This window comes from Cryptomeria japonica, chromosome 2 (assembly GCF_030272615.1).
Source record: "Cryptomeria japonica chromosome 2, Sugi_1.0, whole genome shotgun sequence".
Classification (NCBI taxonomy): Eukaryota; Viridiplantae; Streptophyta; class Pinopsida; order Cupressales; family Cupressaceae; genus Cryptomeria; species Cryptomeria japonica.
Window position 1 is genome coordinate 7,520,812 of NC_081406.1, and position 20,956 is coordinate 7,541,767.

Here is a 20,956-nt window from a genome sequence, read left to right on the forward strand (position 1 = left end):
GTTATCTTCCTAAAACAAGGAAATTAAATCTTCAGCAACCTTGATAGAACAACTAAAACTAAAAAGAAAACTGTGAATTAATTTTATAGACTCGCTTGTAAATCGCAGTTAAACTACAGTTTGGAATAAATCTTACCTACAGAATCTCTTCTCTTCATGAAATTTTAAGTCAATATAACACAAAGGATAAGGCCATTGTTAATTTATGACTAAAGTAAACTAGCCTTAAACCTTAGACACCTAGAATACTCATTCAGTCTGCAAAGGTGAGGATACAGGTACACGTATGTACCATACTCGAGCATATACTGGAAAGTACGTACCAATGTATTAATAACTGGTAATAATTTCCATATACGCAAAGGTAATTGTACTCACTTGTCCGTGTATACGTATCTTGGCATACACTGGTAAGTATTTACTAACATAACGGTGCATATGTGTATCATTCCAAGGAAGAGAGTTCTTTTCCGAGTCAACCTAAAGAAGATTTTGACCTCTAACCAAGATTCCAAAACTTATTAAACTAAGAGGATAAGACAACACTTAGATAAACTTATTTTATTAAGATCAATCTCTCTTTAGAATTAGGGAATTTACCTATACCCTGGCCTAGGAAGGTAGTGGGTGGATAAGCATGATTGTACATGATGCAGTAGCATCATCATTGGGAGGTTACTCTCAAGATGTCGGACATCAGAGACATGTCTGATAGGTTAAAATGCATACTTAAGTATTGTACATACAATTGATGGTTCCCTATACCCCCTAACTTCCCAAACAAGGGATTTAGTGTTTTCAGTGTAAAACATTGCAGTCTTAATGTCTTAAGGGAGCAAGAAATTAAATTTACTATTTAGAATATTAAAAAATGTGTCCACTGAAAACTAATACAAGATGTTGGGCTTAGTTTCCTCTTTTGGAGTTTAGTTGAACTCCTTAACCCAGACTTATTGCCGAGAAGGGTGAGATCATTGACAGTGCAAAAATTTGTGGTTGGAGTGTAAAACCTTGGCCAAGGTGGTGTTGTGTAATGCATCCACTAGTCTGATCCATAGCACCAGATACGCCCTTAGTCAGAGCGTCATACTAGTAGGGAGTTACCCTCAGCGTATGATCGACTAAGAATGTAGGTCCTAACACCAAGTATCATATGGCATTGAGTTCTCATTTTGCTTTACCTCCCTGTGAAGGGTTGGGCCAGTCTAAAAGGATATGGCATGGGGGACTAGATAGTTTGTGGTTGGGCGAAAAAGTGCCCTAATGATACTTCCCCTCCTCACCAGTATCATGACGGAGTTGGAAGTTCAGAATTTAGCATCTGTTGAAAAGTACTCTCTAAACACTATCTCTCTTTCATTTCATGCAGGTTAATTATTTCTTAAATATTACATGTATACTTAATTTTTAGTTCAATGTACTTAATCTTTCAGTTATTGTTATTCATGTTCCTATTTAAAAAAAAAAATTTAAATATTCATCTTTCTATATTTAGGTTAACAACTATTTTTGCAATGGTTAGATTATTTGAATGGTTATCTCTTTCAAAATTTTCAGCATGTTACACTTCCCAATAGAGTTGCCAAAAATCTATTGGTTAACAGTTTTGCCTTTTTATATATATATATATATATATATATTTAAAATAATGAATTGTGCATACCCTTCATGAAAAAGCAAATAAACCAATAGTTGGGTGAACTGAGTTTAGGTTTACCCTCTGCATAAGAGTGTAGATCCTCGTAAGATGTTCAAAAAAATTGTATGTCGATAACTTAGAAACAAACACACTTTTCAACAGAAAGTGAGAAAGGCTTTCACATTCATTTGTCAACACAAAAGAATGCTATAAGATGATTAACAACAAATGTAAAGCTCACAGACTTTATTCTTGCACATATCCATTCAATATAAAACTTATTCCACCCAAAATACTCAATGTAGCATAAATGTTGATCGATTCTCACTCATGCCTCATAGGACAAGGGGGATCAATCATTTAAGCAACAATGAAGCACCTTTTTTTAAAACAAAAAGAAAATCAATGAATTCACAAACTAAGAAAGAACTGGTAATGAAATAAAGTATTCCGCACATAAGCATACATCTCAACAGAGATTGCTATATCTCTCAAACACACAGATTTGAAGATCGTATCAAAATATCATTACATTCATATACCAGAAATATCTACAATAAAAATCAAAAGAAAATTAAGTCTGTTCCTTCAATCAAAGTTTTTTGGACCTTTAAAAAGACTTCTAGAACCATATAAATAGCCGCCAAGCTATGATATTCTGTTACAAATAAAACCAAAGTCAAATGATTAACTCTACCTGAGAGTTAAATAAGTTTTTTGTTTTTTTTTAAATTGAATAAGCAATAACTAAACTAGAAAAGTGGCATAGGCCACGAGCAACACATGCACGATCACACTCCTGCAGATGACATGGCTTAAAACCTAATTGTCTTGCGATGTGTGAGTGCTTCAAATGTTCCGCCATTCCAAGTGAATTGAAGAGAAGTTCAGAATGAGCTAGTAATGTGGGAGGCCTATATGTAGAATTCCTACTTCCATACCTCTTTCCTTTTGCTTACCTGTAGGACCTTACCCTTATGCATTTCAATATGATCGAAGAAGACAACCAACATAGATTCGATTCTTGCAATCTTTGAGAAATCTTCAATTATCAAGGTCTTTGCTTCTTGAATCTGTTGTACTCGATCTTTGAAAACTTGGATCATATCTGATGAATCCTCAAGCATTTTCTTATCCTCTTTTAGAAGCTGAAGATTTATGAATTTCATGTCTTTTTGCATAGTGTTAGTCAATTCTTTCAATTCTTTTAGAAGCTAGATGGATTCCTCATGTCCTTTCTCAATAATTGATTTTCTCCACTCAATATTCTCACTGGAAATGAAGAGTACATTATCATCAAGGTCGTGCACTTTCTTTTCAGCTAGGAAGTTCATCACTCCATATCTTTGAGTATCTCTCATCTGCTTCAATACTGCCAGTCATTTACTCTTCTCTTTCTCCCAAGCAACTATTTTTGTTTCTAACTCTTTCCACATAGACTCTATGTTCTCAAACACCTTGACCAAATAAAAAATATAGCTAGTTCCCTGTTGTGTAATTGATTCAAGCCATTCACTAAAGACATTTGTAATCATTCGACTCCTTTGAACCTGATCAAGTAACCTCTGGTTCATGGACAATTTTCGATCAAACGACAAATAAACTTGGGAAAGCGGTTGGGGATTTGGATTTTGAATAGCATTCATTTATTGAGCCATTTGCATTATAATCTGCTTCATCTCAGTTTTGTCTTTTTCATCCTTCTAAGCCCTAGTTAGGATCCTTTTGGTTGAAGTCTCCAAATGTTTAGCATCAGCAACCCGAGAAGTTGCCCCTAGATCAATCCTTTCAATGATGAAATCTTTCTCAGTGATATTCTCAACCTCCTTATTTGTTGGGGGTCTAGCTACTTCTACAACCTAATGTCATGTTTGCTCATCCACATCGATCATGGTTTCTGATTTAAGTCTCTTGGACTTTGATGTTTCTACCAGACACTTGCTGACCATATCCTCCATTGGGATTGAAATAGGAATTACATTCCTCTTCTTAGTAAGTGAAGCACTCAACCACTTAGGAGTGGTGGATGTTTCCCTTGGTAGTGATGATTTTTGGTTAATGGTGATAATGGCCATGGTATTCCCAGAATCCTAAGGTTGTTGGATTTCCTTTCCTTTATCTGCAGCATCTGTGATGGGTTGATCTTGCATATGAGTATCTATTACTCTTTGAGTTTCTTCCTCAGGATCCAAGTCTACTACTAGTGAACTTGCAAGGGTTTTCTTATTGTTTTTCCTACTAAGTGATCTAGTAACACGGGTAGAGGCTGAACCCAATGAAGACTCTCCTAAATTTGTAATCTTGGCCTTCTTCGTTCTTTGTTTCTCATCACCTACAATATCAACAGTAACGTTAGAAGAAGGAAGAGATGTTTGGGAATTTGCACGAGTTCGACCAACTCTCTTATCTTTAGGTGCAAGTATAGGCCTTTGTCTAAAACATTGATCTTTCAACCATTTTTTTGTTCTTCTGATCACATTAAAAGTTCTGGCTTGAATGTTATCGTCCCCTTTCCTATTCCAATCAATTTCTAGGATAGGTTGTCCTTGTATCCTTTCATCAAACTCAGGATCAACTACTTCCTCATCTCCATCTTCTTACACCCCAGAAACATTCATGGACAAGCCCATTGTTACAATTTGTTGATCCGTGAACCTTGACCACAGCCTTCTTCTAACTTCAAACTCATTAGCATAGTTCTCCCAATAATCCTCCAACTAAGGTTCATGTCGGAAATTGTTATCAACATCTAAATTCTCCATAGAAAATCCTCGACTGTCAAATTTATATCTGGCAACATACAACTGCAAACTAAACTTCTTCAGTTCAAGTTCAAGGTTCAAGGCATCTAAAATTGATGCACAACTATAGTATCCAAGTTCTACAGGAAATACCACCCCAGACTTCCCTCCACTTTTCTTGTCAATATATGCTAGCTATCGACTAACTTTGACTAAAACATAGCTATCCAAAACAAACCTGGGTAACCTAAAAGGTTCACCCTAAAAGCCGCCAACAATAATATAAGTGAGCTAAGAGAATTGGATAAATTAACTACCATAAATGCCAATAATTTCCATGGCTTCCGTTGAAAACCTCTTATTTGTGTTTCCCTGCAATTCATAAACCAATCTTCCTGCAAAAATGTGATTCCATCTCATGAAATTCTCTCCATATCTTCGTTCCTGCAGGTGAGGGTAATATTCATATAGCCTTATTCCATCAATCCAGTATTCATGGTACAAGCCATTCTAATCCCGAAATATTCTCTTTTCCCACTGCCACATTCACTTCATGAGGCATGTGTCAATTCTACATAGAACTTTGGATTTTAAGAATTCAAACTTTGAACCTTGAACCAAGAACCAAGAGGTTCAAAGGTTCAAGTTCAATATTGAGAAATAACACAGAGCAACACATAACACCAACTACATGACAAAACAAATAACAATTAATGAGAAAAGATAGAACCGACTTTGAACCTTGAACCTTGAACCAAAAAGGTTCAAAAGTTCAAGTTCAATACAAATTACAACTAAGCGCTCGCTTTACCATAAAACAAAGCCACGAAGAAAATTCTTTAAAGCACGTTTTAAACTTTGAACTTTGAAAAGGTTCAATGAGTCGGGTTCAAAGAGAGGAAATATATGACCAAAAGAGAAAATGAACACCAAAAGATGACCTCCGAGTTTGAATTTTTTAATGAAAGTAGTTAGGGCTAACACAAACAAAAGAGGAAAAATTTTTGCCTTACAAGAAAATGGTAGATGATTTCAAACAATACTTGACGAAGATAATCTTTAAGCAGATACCAAGAGAAAACAATCGAGTTGCAAATGCCATGGCTACCATTGCTTCACTAATTGATCTACCATAGAATGAAACTTGCTATGAGTTCTTGGTGGACAACCTTTTGGTCCTCTCATATGAGATCACTATTTCTGAGAGGATATGTGTCATTGGTCCCAATTCCCCTTGGTACAGTCCCATTTTTACATACCTCCGCAATAGTACCCTTCCTTCTGACCTATCCAACAAACAACGTCATACTTTCATTGGCCTATCTTCTCGATATGTCATTTTAGCCGATACCCATTACAGTAGAGGTCTATATGGAACTCTTCTTAGATGTTAAGAAAGGGGCGAAGCTCATATTGCATTACGAGAGGTTCATGAAGGTATATGCGATGCCCATTCTAGTGGTCTGACCTTAGCCAAGAAACTCATCAGGACTAGATACTATTGGCCTAGTATGGAAAAAGATTCATACTAGTTTGTCAAGAAATGTAAGCAATGTGAAATTCATGGAGACCTTATTCATGCGGCAACTCAAGAACTTCAATCAATTACGACTCCTTGTACCTTTTGCTAGTGGGGACTTGATCACGTAGGAGGATTTTGTTTTTTGAGGAACTATTCTTGTAGAATTTGAGGTAGCTAAGCTTGAGAAAATGTTCATCTAAATGGACACCTCAAGGATTGACCTAAAGAATCTACATAGGCCTTATCCTTGAACCAATTGATTAAACAATTGTAACAATAGAAAAATGAAAATAATAATGATAAATAAAATCACCTGTACAACTATGACAAATTTTAATAAAAACCCATTCATTGATGTCCATTGAAAATAGAAAATGTTATGTTATTTCAAAAAGAATTATTATTTAATTATTTTACAAAAATAGATCAAGGAAAAATATGAATACACTATTGGAAATAAGCCACACTTGAACTAATTATGGGCTACTAGCTTAGTTGGTAGAGCACTCTAGCTAAAATTGAAGGTCTTAGATTTGAGTCATAGCTAGTCCATATGAGTTGTAGCTCAACATGTGGCATTGGAGACAAGCTAGGAGCCCCAATAACTTGCCATGTGGCTTAAGAGGGGGTGTTGGAAATAAACCACACTTAAACTAATGATGAGATGACCAAATAAGAGATAATAACTCAATTGGTAGAGCACTCCAACAGTGAATATGAGGTCTTATGTTCAATTCCCGACCAATCCATATGAGTTGTAGCTCAACATGCAGTTCATAAACTTTAATAAATAGTTTATATAACATCAAAGAAGTAACTAAACATGCACTATCATGCATTATTCACTTTGATTAAACATTGGTAGATAAAAGGTGAAAAAAATCTTATTCACTTTTATCGAAACTTAAATTAAATGTAAAATATAATTAAGGATAACTGTCTAAACATAAAATTGTGCATGACACACAACATGGTGACAAATGACATTACAAAATTTCATGGTAGATCTATGTATGAGTTGTTGGTTGAACTAAAGGAATTCCCCCTATAATATTATCATATCCCTTGATCCATTCTCTCATCCTTAAAGGGTGTTGGTGTAGACACAACCATCCTACTAGATATCATAGTAGATCTCACTCCTATAGTCCTAGTGACTCTTACCTCTAATTTCCTAGAATAATATGGCTCATGGCTCATGGTCTCACCCATTCAAGCTATTTTTTCTTCCTTTTAAGGGCAAGAAAGTGCTCCCATATAGCCTAAATTTGGTAAGTTCCCCCACCTAGAGTTTTCCATTTCTCCAATCCATGCTTTTTCCCCCTTAAATAACCCTCCTAAAGAAGAAGTTGTGCTTATTATCTAGGATCCAATTGATGATTTTATCCTTGATGATGTTTGAGTCAATTCTGATGATAAGGAAAGTTTATTAGGCTTGGACTTGCTTATGTATTTTTATTTTTGTTATGAAATTGGCCCCACTAGACTTTATGGATGTATTTATCTACTATTGTTTTTTTGTGAATATTGTCCTATTGTCTTTTACTAAAAAAAATTAAATAGGAAATATATATTTTGAAGCCTCAAGCTCTTCCATAAGATCAAACACCCACACTTAAGGAGAAATTAAGCACCCACACATAAGGAGCAATCAAACACAAGATGGCATGAATGACCTTCTACCCAAGAAAGAAAGAAACAATGATAGACAAGCTTACTAGAAGCTTCCCAAGCACTTTGCCACCAATATTTATTGTTGAAGAAAACATATTGAATATATAATGTGAGCCCAAACATTTAATTCTCTTAGAATATTATATGCCTTCCAAAAGAGAATTCATGTGAGTTGTGAAAAATTCCAAACACAAAAGATACAAATTTAATATGTGCATTTGTACATAATCTCATATAATAGTTGTGACAAGACAATTTACACAACTTTAACCCCTTTCTTATATAAGACCTTGAAAAATATTAATTAGTTATCCAGTAATCCTAATTAAATATATGCTCACTAATATATAATTTTACCCAATTAAATACTTGAACACTTATATATACAACCTCCCTACAAAAACATCATCCAATTAGGTTGGGGTTTCATGCAAGGGGCTTTAGCATCTATTTAGAAAAAGTAGGCGGTCTCATGAAGGTAAAAAACAAAATGATAGAGGATTAATTAAAGGCTTTTCTTGAATAATAGCAACCCTTGTCTTCTAGTTTGAAGATTTAAGCAAGTGCATTCAGGATGGGACCTAGAAATTATGCCACCAACTTAGATCTCTTTTAAATAGTTATCAATCATAAAAAAAAGTTCTTAAATTTATACCAATTAACTTTTTATTTATTTATTCTATAAAAAATGAAGATACAAAATAATAAAATTGACAAAACTACTGGCTTTCATAAATTCAAAAACTTTAATTTTTAAACTTAAAATACAACACAGAATTCATAAGACCACTCACTTCAAAATACTGGTAGAAAATCTCACCGAGGAAGCCCCTCCATGATACCCGATCCTTAAAAACAATATACGAGGCGTCCAGGTTAGGAGCCGGTTGTGACCTAGGCGTTTGGATAATGTGATGCATGTTACAAAGCTGAAGAATCTTTTGGCGGGCGCAAATCTAAATGAAAATTCTTTACTGGACCACTTTATTGTCAGGCTACCGTAATATTCTTTTGTGAGCATATTTATAACATTAGTGGAAACAGAAAGGCGGTCAAGAGGCCTGTAAAATTTCTGGAAGTAAAAAGGTTATAGTTAATGACTCGCTTGATCTTTTTGATAACACCACAGAAAATGCTGAGTTCTGTACAATTTCTGTGTAGAATAGACAACTATTGATCCGGTGAATTTTGAATATCAACATAAGGTGCACCGCAGGATAGAATTTCAAATCCTTCCTCTCAGAAAATTTTGGGTTCATCAGTTAGAAAAGTTGCAGGCACAATATGTCCCACTCTAGGCCTTGCTCTTCAGTGGAGCCCTCGCTTAGTTTCGATGTTAACAAGACGTCTGACGTTTTCTTGAGCTTTCGCGGCCCAGACACCCCCCAAGGGTTTGTGAGAAGACTGTACAGTGCTCTTGATCGTGAAGGCATTAGCACATTCTTAGACGAAGAAAGCTTAGAGAAGGGCGACCATATCCCTTCTTGTTTGGAAAGAGGAATCCAGGAAAGTAGGATCTGCATTCCTATTTTCTCCAAAAGATTTCCGAAGTCAAAATGGTGCTTGCAAGAGGTGTTGCTTATGGTTAAATATGGGCTTAAAATCTGTCCCCTGTTTTATGACGTTTTACCTAAGGATCTTAGGTGCTGGAATGGAAGTGAATATGCAGAGTACTTCAAGCAGCATGAAAGCCAGCAAAGATTATCCTCCGAGTTAATCCTTGAATACAAAAGTGCATTAAAGAATGTTTCCGATCTACATGGTTGGTGTTCCAATCAATTAAACAACGGGTAAGTCTCCATCTCACTGTGTTTTTTGTTTTCTAATGTAGGCTTTCATTGTTGAATTTTTCATGCATCAAAGATTATCCTCCGAGTTAATCCTTGAATACAAAAGTGCATTAAAGAATGTTTCCGATCTACACGGTTGGTGTTCCAATCAATTAAACAACAGGTAAGTCTCCATCTCACTGTGTTTTTTGTTTTCTAATGTAGGCTTTCATTGTTGAGTTTTTCATGCATCAATTAGGTCTATTTCTTGCTGGAGTGTTCTACCAATAGAACAACTAACCTCTATACGATCAGCCTGGGCCAAGTATGGCTCATTATCAATAGCCTTCCTTAAATCATCACCTTTGATGCTTGGGACATATCATGTTGAGCTTTTGACGGACCAGCTAAAACTTGAATTTTGGACTTCGTGATTTCCTTCCAACATTTATAACTGCCATATATTAATAGCAATTCACACTTTTCAGGGATGATGATTTGCTGATTCAACGTGTTGTGGCCGATGTTAAAAAAAGCTTACATTCAAACAAAATGTATCTGGATGTTTCAGAATGCTTTGGTTTGGACGGGTCCGTGAATATTCTCAAGAGATTATTAAATGCAGTGGGTCATCAGAAGAAGATGGTGAAAGTGGGTTTACATGGCATGGGTGGGATTGGTAAAACCACGCTGGCAAAGGTTGTTTGCAAAGAACTACAATTCTCACAGTTCCAAGCGTTCTGTTTTGTTCCAAGCGTGGGAGAAAGATGTCAAGAGGCGAATGGGCTTGTAAAGCTGCAGAGCCACATGCTCAAATGTATCTCACGGTTCAGAAGTGAAGTAGATCATGCTGATCAAGGCAAGGGTCTGCTACGAGACTGGCTCAGGGGTAAGAGGGTTCTGCTTCTCCTCGATGACATTGAAAGTGTTGAGCAGCTCGAAGCTCTCGCGGGAAATTACAAGGAATTCGGGGCAGGCAGCTGTGTGATCATTACATCACGCGATGAACAAATCCTAAAAGTGGCTAACGTTGATGTAGTCTACGAGGTACAAAGACTTCCTCACAATTATGCCATGCAGTTGTTTAATTTGCACGCATTTCCCAATTCCTGCTGTCCAGATCAAGAGCTGCAAACTCTGAGCAGTGATATAGTCAGTGCCTGTGAAGGCCTTCCTCTTGCCCTTCAACTTCTTGGGAAAAGCCTGTTTGGTGAAGGGGATAGAGATGTATGGAAAGAAATGGTAGGAAAGTTAAGGTGTGAACCTAATCTCCAAAAGAAACTTAGAGTCTCCTACGATAGTCTTGATCCTTCAGAAAAGGAATTGTTTCAAAATATTGCTTGTTTTTTTACATGGAAGAAGAAAGAAATTGTCATGATATTTTGGGAAGGGTCGATTGAGATTCAGAGTCCTCACGCATCTCTTAGAAGTCTCTTGCACAAGTCCTTGGTAAGCTTGGGCTCTACCAACGAGTTCCTGATGCATCGCTGCCTCCGGGATTTGGGAAGAAGTATATCAAATGAAATATCTAGAAAGCCTCGTCAACGCACAAGAGTGTTTGATGAGAGCGATGCGCGCCATGTTTTACGGCGACCCAGCGTATGGATTTCTTTGTAAACCTTACTATTTTTTTGAAATGTTTCCTAGCCTATTTTCTCGTTCAGTCGCAGATAGTAATTAGAATAGGGAACTGAAGAATATTTGTGTGTTACACTGGAATCCCAGAAAAAGGCCAAGCTTGTGCGTTATTTTTGGTATGAGCCCAAGGAGCCGATGACATTGAAGGCAGAGATGTTCAAGTCAATGTACGACTTGCAATTGCTTTGGCTTGCAAATATTGCCATTGAAGGGCACTTTTCTGAGAAATTCTCCTTTAAGGACTTGAGATGGCTAAGCTTGAGAAAATATTCATCAAAACGGCTACCTCAAGGAATGAACTTGCGGAAGAAAATCCAACTGTTAGTAGTACATGTGTCTTTTGTCTTTGAATTCTGTAATGAATCAAATACTTGGTATATGTTGGAGTAATGTTAACTCCAACTAATACTGACTTAGCACATGCAACTTTCTGTTTGACTGGTTATTGTTCAGTTCTACCCGTTATTTATGAAACAATGCACATGCAAGCTATTTGTAATAAGCTAACCTAAGAGAACTATTATTAATAGATATGCTTCCTCAGATCTGCCTTCATTTCTTCAGATCTGTTTTTGTTTCTTTAGTAATTTCTTCCTTGAAAGCGGTGGTTAACTTTGTATAAATCATGCATTCCACAGATTGTAAATTAGACACAATGAATTAATAGTGTTTTTTTTTTTCTATTTTCTAGAAGTTTTGTTTCTTACTTCCTAGCTAGATCTGTATTCTCCTATGCAGAAAATTTAACATGGTATCAGAGCCTTGAGAGCTAGGAAGAAGGACAAATTATTTGTAGACAAATTTCTGAAAAAATGAAAGCTGGCATAAACCTTTGTTTCTAGAGCATACTCCTTGCTTCCTTTGCTCATGCTCTTTTTGCATGGGCCTTGCCTTCATCTTCTCCTTTGTGACACATCATTTCAGTTGACCTATCATGCCTCTCCTTTGTCATATTATGAGGGATTTTTTTCTACTGTTAGTGCTAATGTTTCTTGGTTTTGTTTCAAGTTTGATTAGTTCACTATTGGCACCTGTATTTTCAACTAGCAACTTAATCTTGCATGGTTGAGTAGTGTCATTGGGGTCATTAGTGCAGATTCATGTGCCGCGTGCATCTTCGAATGTTAGATGTTTTGCCTTTATTTGCCATCTGATTATTATTCGAGTAGTGTCATTGAGAGCACTCATGCAGATTCTTGATCTTGATCATCATCTTGGCTTTTGAGAAGATTCTTCATTCAGCACTATGGTAGTTATCATTTGACAGTTGTCCACACTTTTCTTGAATCTCAAAGGATTTTCTTTTGCACTTCCTATAATTGCATCTTTGTAATTTTGAGGGGAGGTTTGTTCCCACTGGGTTTTCTCTCTTTCCTCTTTCCTCTTTCCTCTTTCTTTTCTTTTCCTTTTCTCCTTAGTTGGAATTAAGGGGGGGTGTTGGAGTAATGTTAACTCCAACTAATACTGACTTAGCACATGCAACTTTCTGTTTGACTGGTCATTGTTCAGTTCTACCCGTTATTTATGAAACAATGCTCATGCAAGCTATTTGTAATAAGCTAACCTAAGAGAACTATTGCTAACGCATATGCTTCCTCAGATCTGCCTTCATTTCTTCAAATCTGTCTTCATTTCCTCCGTAATTTCTTCCTTGAAAGTGGTGGTTAACTTTATATAAATCATGCATTCCACATATCGTAAATTAGACACAATGAATTAATAAATTTTTTTTTTCTCTGTTTTCTAAAAGTTTTGTTTCTTACTTCCTAGCTAGGTCTGTCTATAATTACCGCTAGCTTTGGGAATTTGACTCGGCCAGAAAGGCTAGAGATTCACCACAATGATAAGCTTACCGAGCTACCCGATAGCTTTGGCGGCCTGAAATCTTTAGCTCATCTGGATGTCAGCTATTGCCATTCACTGAGCAGTCTCCCTAATACCATGGGAAGCTTAATCAGCCTAGTCCGTCTCGAAATGGAAGATTGCGGCGTTTCTTCTCTGCCTCAAAACTTGTGCAATCTTGCAAATCTTCAGGAGCTGAACCTTTCACACTGTCAACATCTGTCTAAGCTTCCCGCTAATTTTGGGAATTTGACACGGCTAGAAAGGCTAGAAATTCTCCACATTCCTGGGCTTACAGAGCTACCCGACAGCTTTGACGACCTGAAAGCTTTGGCTTATTTGGATGCCAGCTATTGCGGACTGACAGACAACGGACTACCAGCCACAATATCCGAATTGTGTTCACTGAAAATCATACATCTTGAAGGTAACAGAATCCGCCGTCTTCCTAGCGGCTTGGAAAAGTTAGGACAACTTGAAGAGCTGCATGTGGACGAGTGCAGTGAGCTTGTCGTACTGTCGGCGCTTCCATCATCGTTGCAACTGCTCTACGCCCGCAACTGTTTCGGTTTGGAGACAATCTGCTGCCTTCCAGCATTGCCAAGCCTGATGACATTAGACGTTAGCAAGTCCTGCCACCTCACTCACTTGCATGGCCTGGTATCGTTGAAGCAATTAACCACGCTCAATCTTGTGGGCTGCAGCGGTATCTTCTCTTGTGGGGTTCTCGAAAGCTGCTTGACTTGTCTCACAGCTCTCGAGTGCGTTTTTGTTGGCGGGCCCGGTGTGTCATCATCTCAATTACAATTTTTTTACGATTCCTTCAAGGTACCTATGGTTTTTCAATGTGGGACATAATGTTCAGGCTCTACAAACTTTTGTAGATGTAACAGAGGTTGACCGACCAACTTGTGCATCTAAAATCTAGGAACTAACGTAGACTTACATGTGGGCACTTTTTGTTTTGTCAGGACTTCTCTTTCGACCAAAATTGTCTGCTAGCTGATCTAAATGCCCCTGTAAATTGGCTACAAGGGGAGGCATGTGGACAAGACGGTTATAGCATTGATTATTGCACGGAGAAGAATAAAGTTAAGAGTTTTGCTGTTTATATTGTTTGTTTAGTCTCCTTTGGCCAAGTCCAAATGCGTGAGGATTGTGGGGTAAACCCAGGTATTAACGGTATTAACAGGTGTAAAGATTAGAAAGAGCAGAGAAAACAATAATAGAAACAAAAAAGCAATAAAAAGAGACAACACATGATTTATCGTGGTTCGGCAAATATGCCTACATCCACACTCAAAGCAGGGAATAACTTCTATTAATCAACTTCCAGTACCAATACATACATGACTGCACTCAGTCATTTATACAATCACATTCAGATGTGAAGTGAATAGTTTGGGGAAGTCGAATAGTCATGTGACCGTTGGGCTTCACATCCCAACAATCTCCCCCGTGAAGGCCAACTGGCACAGCCATGCACTAGCATCCCTGCTTCCATTTTCGAAATTCACATTAAAATTAGCCTTCTAGATTTTAGCTTCGCGAACTCTTGTTCACATACGCTTCGAATCAACCTTTTCCAAATCAAAGCAAAGTTAAAAACTCTATCAGGCACAAACTCACCCATTATGCCAAAAACTGAAACACCACTTTGTCCTAGTTTAAAATACATTTCTTCATCACATCACCACAATTCCCCCGTAACAGAATATCTACCGATTCACAATTACTGGATTCTAATATCCAAACATAAAACTTAGACCTTACAAGGAACAAAATAGTGGGATTATTTTCATCATCAAACAACTCCATCAGATTGTTATCACGAGTTCGAGTTCTCTCACCCTTAGGTTGGTCATTATCGACGTTGGAACTATCAACCACATCCATCCAATCAAGGTGGTGAATGTCAATGCATTCTAGTCGAGATAAAACATCTCCTCCTCCATTAGAATAAGCATTAACAGATTCAATAACATTTTCATTCACTCCATGTGACGCCTGAAACCGCTTGGAGCGATGCCCATTGTCCTCTTCTTCTGTCAATAGTCGCTTTTGCTTGAAACTAGAAAACTGACTTTTATCATTTACTATGTCATCTAAATCCATAGGCTCATAGGCTTCTATGAAATTATCTGCACAAAGGTTGTCATTATTATGGGAGTGCCTCTTTATTTTCGCCAAGGCCATGCCATCCGTAGAGCTCTCTGAAGTCAAAATTTCTCTGAGGCCTCCTTGCCCTGCTACCTCACTCCAATCTGCACCCTCCTCATCCTGGGAGTCAACAGCAAATTCAGCTTGGGTCTCCAATGGCATACACTCTTCCTCCCGCAATCTCTTGAGTTCATCGTCTTCAACAACAACCACTTTTTCAACATCTTTCAGCTTAGAAATTCCAGCGTCTATACAGGGACTATCATGGCGTTCAACCTTCACCACACGAATGCCAACAACTTCCCAAGCATTAACGGTTTGGCCAATAAGTGCCAAGGCTAGCTCAAGGAAAGAGCAAAGAAGAATCCCAACATCCTTTTCTTTTGTTGGATTCTCCTCTTCAACTGAGTCCCCTTCTTTCTTCCAGCCATCCCACCAATGTACGCGACGTTTGAAGCATAGTTTTACATGTAAAACTACCATAGAAGTTATAAGTTTTACCTTCTCCTTCTTCCTCCATCTCTGCTCAAGCCAACATGGCTCTAATACCAATTGTAAAGATTAGAAAGAGCAGAGAAAACAATAACAGAAATAGAAAAGCAATAAGAAGAGACAACACACGATTTATCATGGTTCAGCAAATATGCCTACATCCACACTCAAAGCAGGGAATAACTTCTATTAATCAACTTCCAATACCAATACATACATGACTGCACTCAGTCATTTATACAATCACATTCAGATGTGAAATTAATAGTTTGGGGAAGTCGAATGGTCATGTGACCATTGGGCTTCACATCCCAACAACAGGTTAAGCTACACAATTGGGAGGGATGAAAGTTTACTTACATGTCCAGTGAACCACCAAAACTCAACCATAGATGGTGGTGATTACTTGGAACTGCGTCTTGTACGAGCAGACACCACGCCAGACTTCGCTTGGTTGAAGGGAGGTAATAAAGTGAGGGTGAATGCAAGGTCTGATTATGAGAATTGGAAGGCATCTTTTAAATTTTTAATGTATGAAGAAACTATGCCCTCTCAAAAACAGAAGCCTCCCAAAATGATCACTTTTGTTATGTAAAACAAGGTGACAATATAGGTTCAAGTCCTAATTGCCATACAAATGTTTATTCATTTTTCTCAAGTATTAATTACATCTATTATTTAATTGTTAATTGAAAATAAACAAATCTTAGATTTCGAACTAGATTAATAAATGTAGTTAAGGTGCACTTCGATGTCTTGATTAATAGTACATTAGGACTGAAGTGGGTGTATGGCTGTATATTTTTTATTCAATGTAAAGGAGTAATTTTTTTTATTTGTACTTGCTTTAATTTATGATTGTATAGGAGAAGTGATATTGTCGTTGAGTATGTTCTAATAGAGGAAGAGCACCAATAGCTATTATAGTTCTAACAATTGAACACTCCTTACACACCCATCTACTAGTCACAAACTTTAAAGAAACCCCAAAAATCTAAAAGCTCATTAATAAATTTTACATGTACTATTACTTACCCATTTTTTAGCATTTTTTGACCATAATTGACCCATTTGTGCATCTTTATTGGTTCTCATAGCACACGATACTAGGGCATTTGTACATAAGTCTTGGCAATTTTAAGTACATGTTTATTGGGACATTTTTAAGAAGGTATCAGACTACATTTTGAAAACTGTACTTTTTGACCCTTATGTGTATAAAAGATCCCAAGTGTGCATCTTTACAACCCATAAACCAAAACAATAGCTATAAGTAATTAAGTCGCATGCAGAGACAACAATATTTTTTTCCAAAATCCAATGTACTATTTAGAATTTATGGATGCACAAAGTTAGCTATATCGACTATTGGTACACATCCCCTAGTTGTTATAGCATTTATTGATCTAATGTCTAATATTTTTAACAATATTGCATCAATAGTTGTCATTTTAAAGTTGCTAAAATTGATGATAAGTACCCATAATTGAATGAAATGTATTTATTATATCTAAAAAGCAACGCATCATGCAATAGCACATTAGTGCATAAATAAAACGTGATTTAGTGTACAACTACGCATCTCACTTTTTGGGGGGCTTTTATGGACACTTCGATAAAAACGCATGTGGATGTGGCTTTGAAACCTTAGTTATAAGCAAGGGACTTGCCAAATAAGCTTCTATAAAATAATGGGAATGATTGGAAATTTTCACATAAGATTTTGAGAAGTGTTAAAAGTTAAGATGTTCAATTATATAAGATTTAAGATTGCATATCATTTTTTCAACTTGATAGGAAACACCTCAAACCACCTTTAAAATAATGAATAAAGATTGTCTCAGTGACAATTTGCTTAGCTAATAGCATATGCTAGGCGGGAATGTTTTTGTAATAAGAGCATGTGATGTCAAGTGTTCCACTATAAGTTTTAAGTTTGGATTGCATAAATTAGATGGTTGATTTTGGTAAGGCTTTAAGGTTTAGTGTCTAGCTTTTTTACTTCTTTTTTTTTATGAATTAAGTTTATTAAATATGTTTTTAAGTTTTTAATTAATATTAAATGTGAATGCAAAAGATTAAATATCCAAATTGTGTCAACTAAAAGTCATGCATCTTGAAGGCAACAAAATCTACCGTCTGCAAATGTTAAGGAAGGGTGGTTTGAGATTTCCGTGAGCAAGTCTTGCCACCTCACTAGGAATATTTGCAACATTTAAGTAGGCTGTAAAAATATCTCTTGTGGAACCCTCGAAAGCCAATTACTAATACGTTTTTATGATAGGTAAGCAAAAAGCGTCAATCTGATGCACGTGAATTACCGATCAACTTACACATGCACAATTTTATTTCGGGGGGACCTCTCTTTTCTCCTGGCTAATCCAGAGGCGAGAAAATCACTTTGATTAGGTAGATGTTGCAATTTGCTTAGCTAAGGGCTTATGTCAGGCACAAAAAGTTTGAATTTTCTATTCAACACATTGGATTTTGTATCGACTTAAGTTTTCACCTTAAAACTAACCTTTAACTTGTTAGTCCATCATGAAAATATAAAACTACAGGAAACTCAAGCTTCAACCAATAAAACAACATGAAATAAAGAAAAATAAACTGATTATACCTTCATGACTTATGTCTCATTGTGTCCTAACCCCATTGTTCTTGGTTTCATATGATTTTCTCTCAGACAAGCACTCATAGCTTCCAAGATGACAAGTGTGGAATGGAATGATAGATGATATGATATGCAAAATTATGCTATGAAAATGATTTATGCTAATTTGCTCAAAAAATCTAAAATGCTTAAACAAATGAACTCATAGATGCAAAGATTAAGACTCCTAATTGACTATAAGATTAGCTATTAGTTTCAAAAATGGCTTAGGAGACCTCTATTTATAGATTTTTGAGTGCATAAGCTTAGGTGACAAAGAGCAACGGTCATGATTAAATATTTCTTTTTGGATGGCTATGAGAAAGAGGTTGAGATGTGAGAGATAAAGGTGGAAGATGCTCCTCCTACACCTACAGGATGGAGGAAAAGGTGGATGGAGAAGCCAAGTGTCAGAAGGCTCACCTTGACTGAGGATGAAGACTAAGAGAATCTAGGATAGTTGGAGAAGATTTAGGGATAGAGGGACAAGTGGAGATAGACTAGGGTTAGGTGGACAAAACCTCCTCCAAGAATATAGGAGTGTTGGAACAAAAATAGGGAGGTTTCAAAGATTATGTGCACGTACACATTTTATTCATGAATATGGAAGTTGGAGATAAGTGGCTCATAAATGTTTTATTTTTATTTGTTTTTATTGATTTAAATTAGCCGCATGATGGATGAGTTGGCAAAGGTGATGATGTGGAGATGAGGTGAGTTGGAAAGTGGTAATTAAATAATTATGAAATATTTTCATAATGGAACTATAGGATAGTGAATAGTGCACAAACATAATAAGGAATGATAATTAAATATTAAATGTTTAATTATTGGCTTAGAAGAAAGAGAGATAATGAATGAATTAATTAAATATTTAAACTCATTTAATTAATAGAATAATATTAAAGACTAGTGAATTAAAATTAATATTTTCAAATTAATAATTTTTTAAATAAATATAAAATATTTATTTAATTGCTCATAGCCAATTTTATGTGTATACATTTTTCCCCTCTTTGAAATTATTTTGAGACAACATTGTTTCAAAGATTAAATCAAGTATCGATGATGCCCCTAACGATGATGAAAATCCTGATTGTGTGCCCCCTCGGGAGATTGATCTTGAAATTTTAAAAAATTTGATTGAACAATTAATCTCACGATAATTGATTGAAAAGATTTGATTAAAAATAGGCCCCTCAATTAAATTTAATTTTGAAAAGTAAATAAAATTGCCCTTTGAAAATTAACTACCCCTTTAAAAATAAAAAAGGTAATAATAAAAATAACCTTGGCCCATTTTATCCTCATTTGCAATTTGTCAGCTTTTGGAGAAAAACGAAATTATCTTGAAGTTTTGAGTTGGCAAGATGGTGATCCTGTACAAGAACCATAGATTTGAGCGCATCTGACGATATCAAAGACATGTTGAATATGACCAACCGGTAAGTGACCTATCTCAAACTTAGTTTTTTTATTTCCGTAACAGTTTTTCCATGTTTTCGCATGATTTAGGGTAATTTGGAAAATTTTCCGATTTTCGCATTATTGTTTCTCGCTTTTGTTTTCTAGGTTATCACTTTCATTAGGTAGGTTAAAGCTTTCATTGATTTAGTGTATGTGTACTTTTTGTTCACGCATATGTTCAGGAAATGTACATGTTAGCACTTTCTCTTGTTCGGTTAGTGCAAATGTTTCCTAGGTTAGCTCTTATGTGTCAATTCATGCTTTTGCTTGATAGATTAGTGCATTCACAATGTGGGTTAGCGCATATACTCAGTTTAGCACCTGCGTATAATGGGTTATCGCATATGTTGATTTTGTCTGAACTTGATGCAGAGGTATTAGGTCCTTTCTCAAATATCAATTGGTCTTACACTTTGGTCTTCAAACCCCAAGGATTCACTAGGTTTCCTTCCACACAAAGTCCCTTCAAAGCACCAAAACTTGATCCCAACTTCCACAAATTGAAACACAACTTCCTAGGGTCTTCCCACACTATTAAAAATCTGACTGAATAGGTTATACACACCCAATCAATTGGTTCACTTACTAACCCTTACCCGGGTAACTAGGTAGGCCAATTCCTAGTAGCCCCGTTCAGCAGGTAATCTGCCCTTTACTCAAACTTCTTTCAAAAACCTTGAAGAAACATTTACATTTCCTGATACCCTTTTGGAAGTTATTTAACATATGTAAAAATTAGATATTTTTCTTTTGGACCAACTGTACAGACCAATACCCTGCTACTACACATTTAGGCCTAATTAGGCCACTTTTACAAAGAAAGTACAAACATATCAACTCCCCTCTATTCCAAACCTTTAAAAAGTCTTAGGTTAGGTCTCAAATCAAAGTATTTTCATATTTTTTGGGGAATCCACTCTCATTTGATACGTCAAACCCCAAACCCTCCTATTTAGGCCTTCAAAACTAGGGCCTCCTCAAATCCACTCTTCCAATCACTTCCAGAACTTCTCCTTCATGATTCACCATGTATTTGAAATTTAATAACATATTACATAATCATATAGTTCCCTCATTAAGGCCAAACTCATGTTGCTACACCTATGCCACCATTTCCATGCACCTTTCTCACACAAACTTGCACTCAAAAGGTGATCACCCTTCAAGACAACTCCATCGTTGCACACATATGGTTATTACCTGATATTTTACAACATATTGGATCCATTCCACAAGTTACAGTAGGGACATAAAGTGGAATGGATCATTCATCCATGAGAGACCTCAAAATCCAATAAAATTGCCAAATAACAATTTTCAGGACAGTCAACTATTTATGCACAAAATGAATTGATGAAA

The 20,956-nt window shown here is 36.3% G+C and overlaps 1 protein-coding gene across 1 annotated transcript; it reads left to right on the plus strand.

The window, feature by feature from the left end:
• The first annotated feature begins 8,860 nt into the window (after nt 1-8,860).
• Nucleotides 8,861-14,030, plus strand: LOC131873735 (disease resistance protein RUN1-like). Its single transcript, XM_059216921.1, has 5 exons — nt 8,861-9,366; nt 9,834-10,944; nt 11,071-11,310; nt 12,754-13,653; nt 13,797-14,030. Exons 1-5 carry the CDS (start codon nt 8,861-8,863, stop codon nt 14,028-14,030), a joined length of 2,991 nt encoding a protein of 996 aa, XP_059072904.1.
• The last annotated feature ends 6,926 nt before the right edge of the window (nt 14,031-20,956 follow it).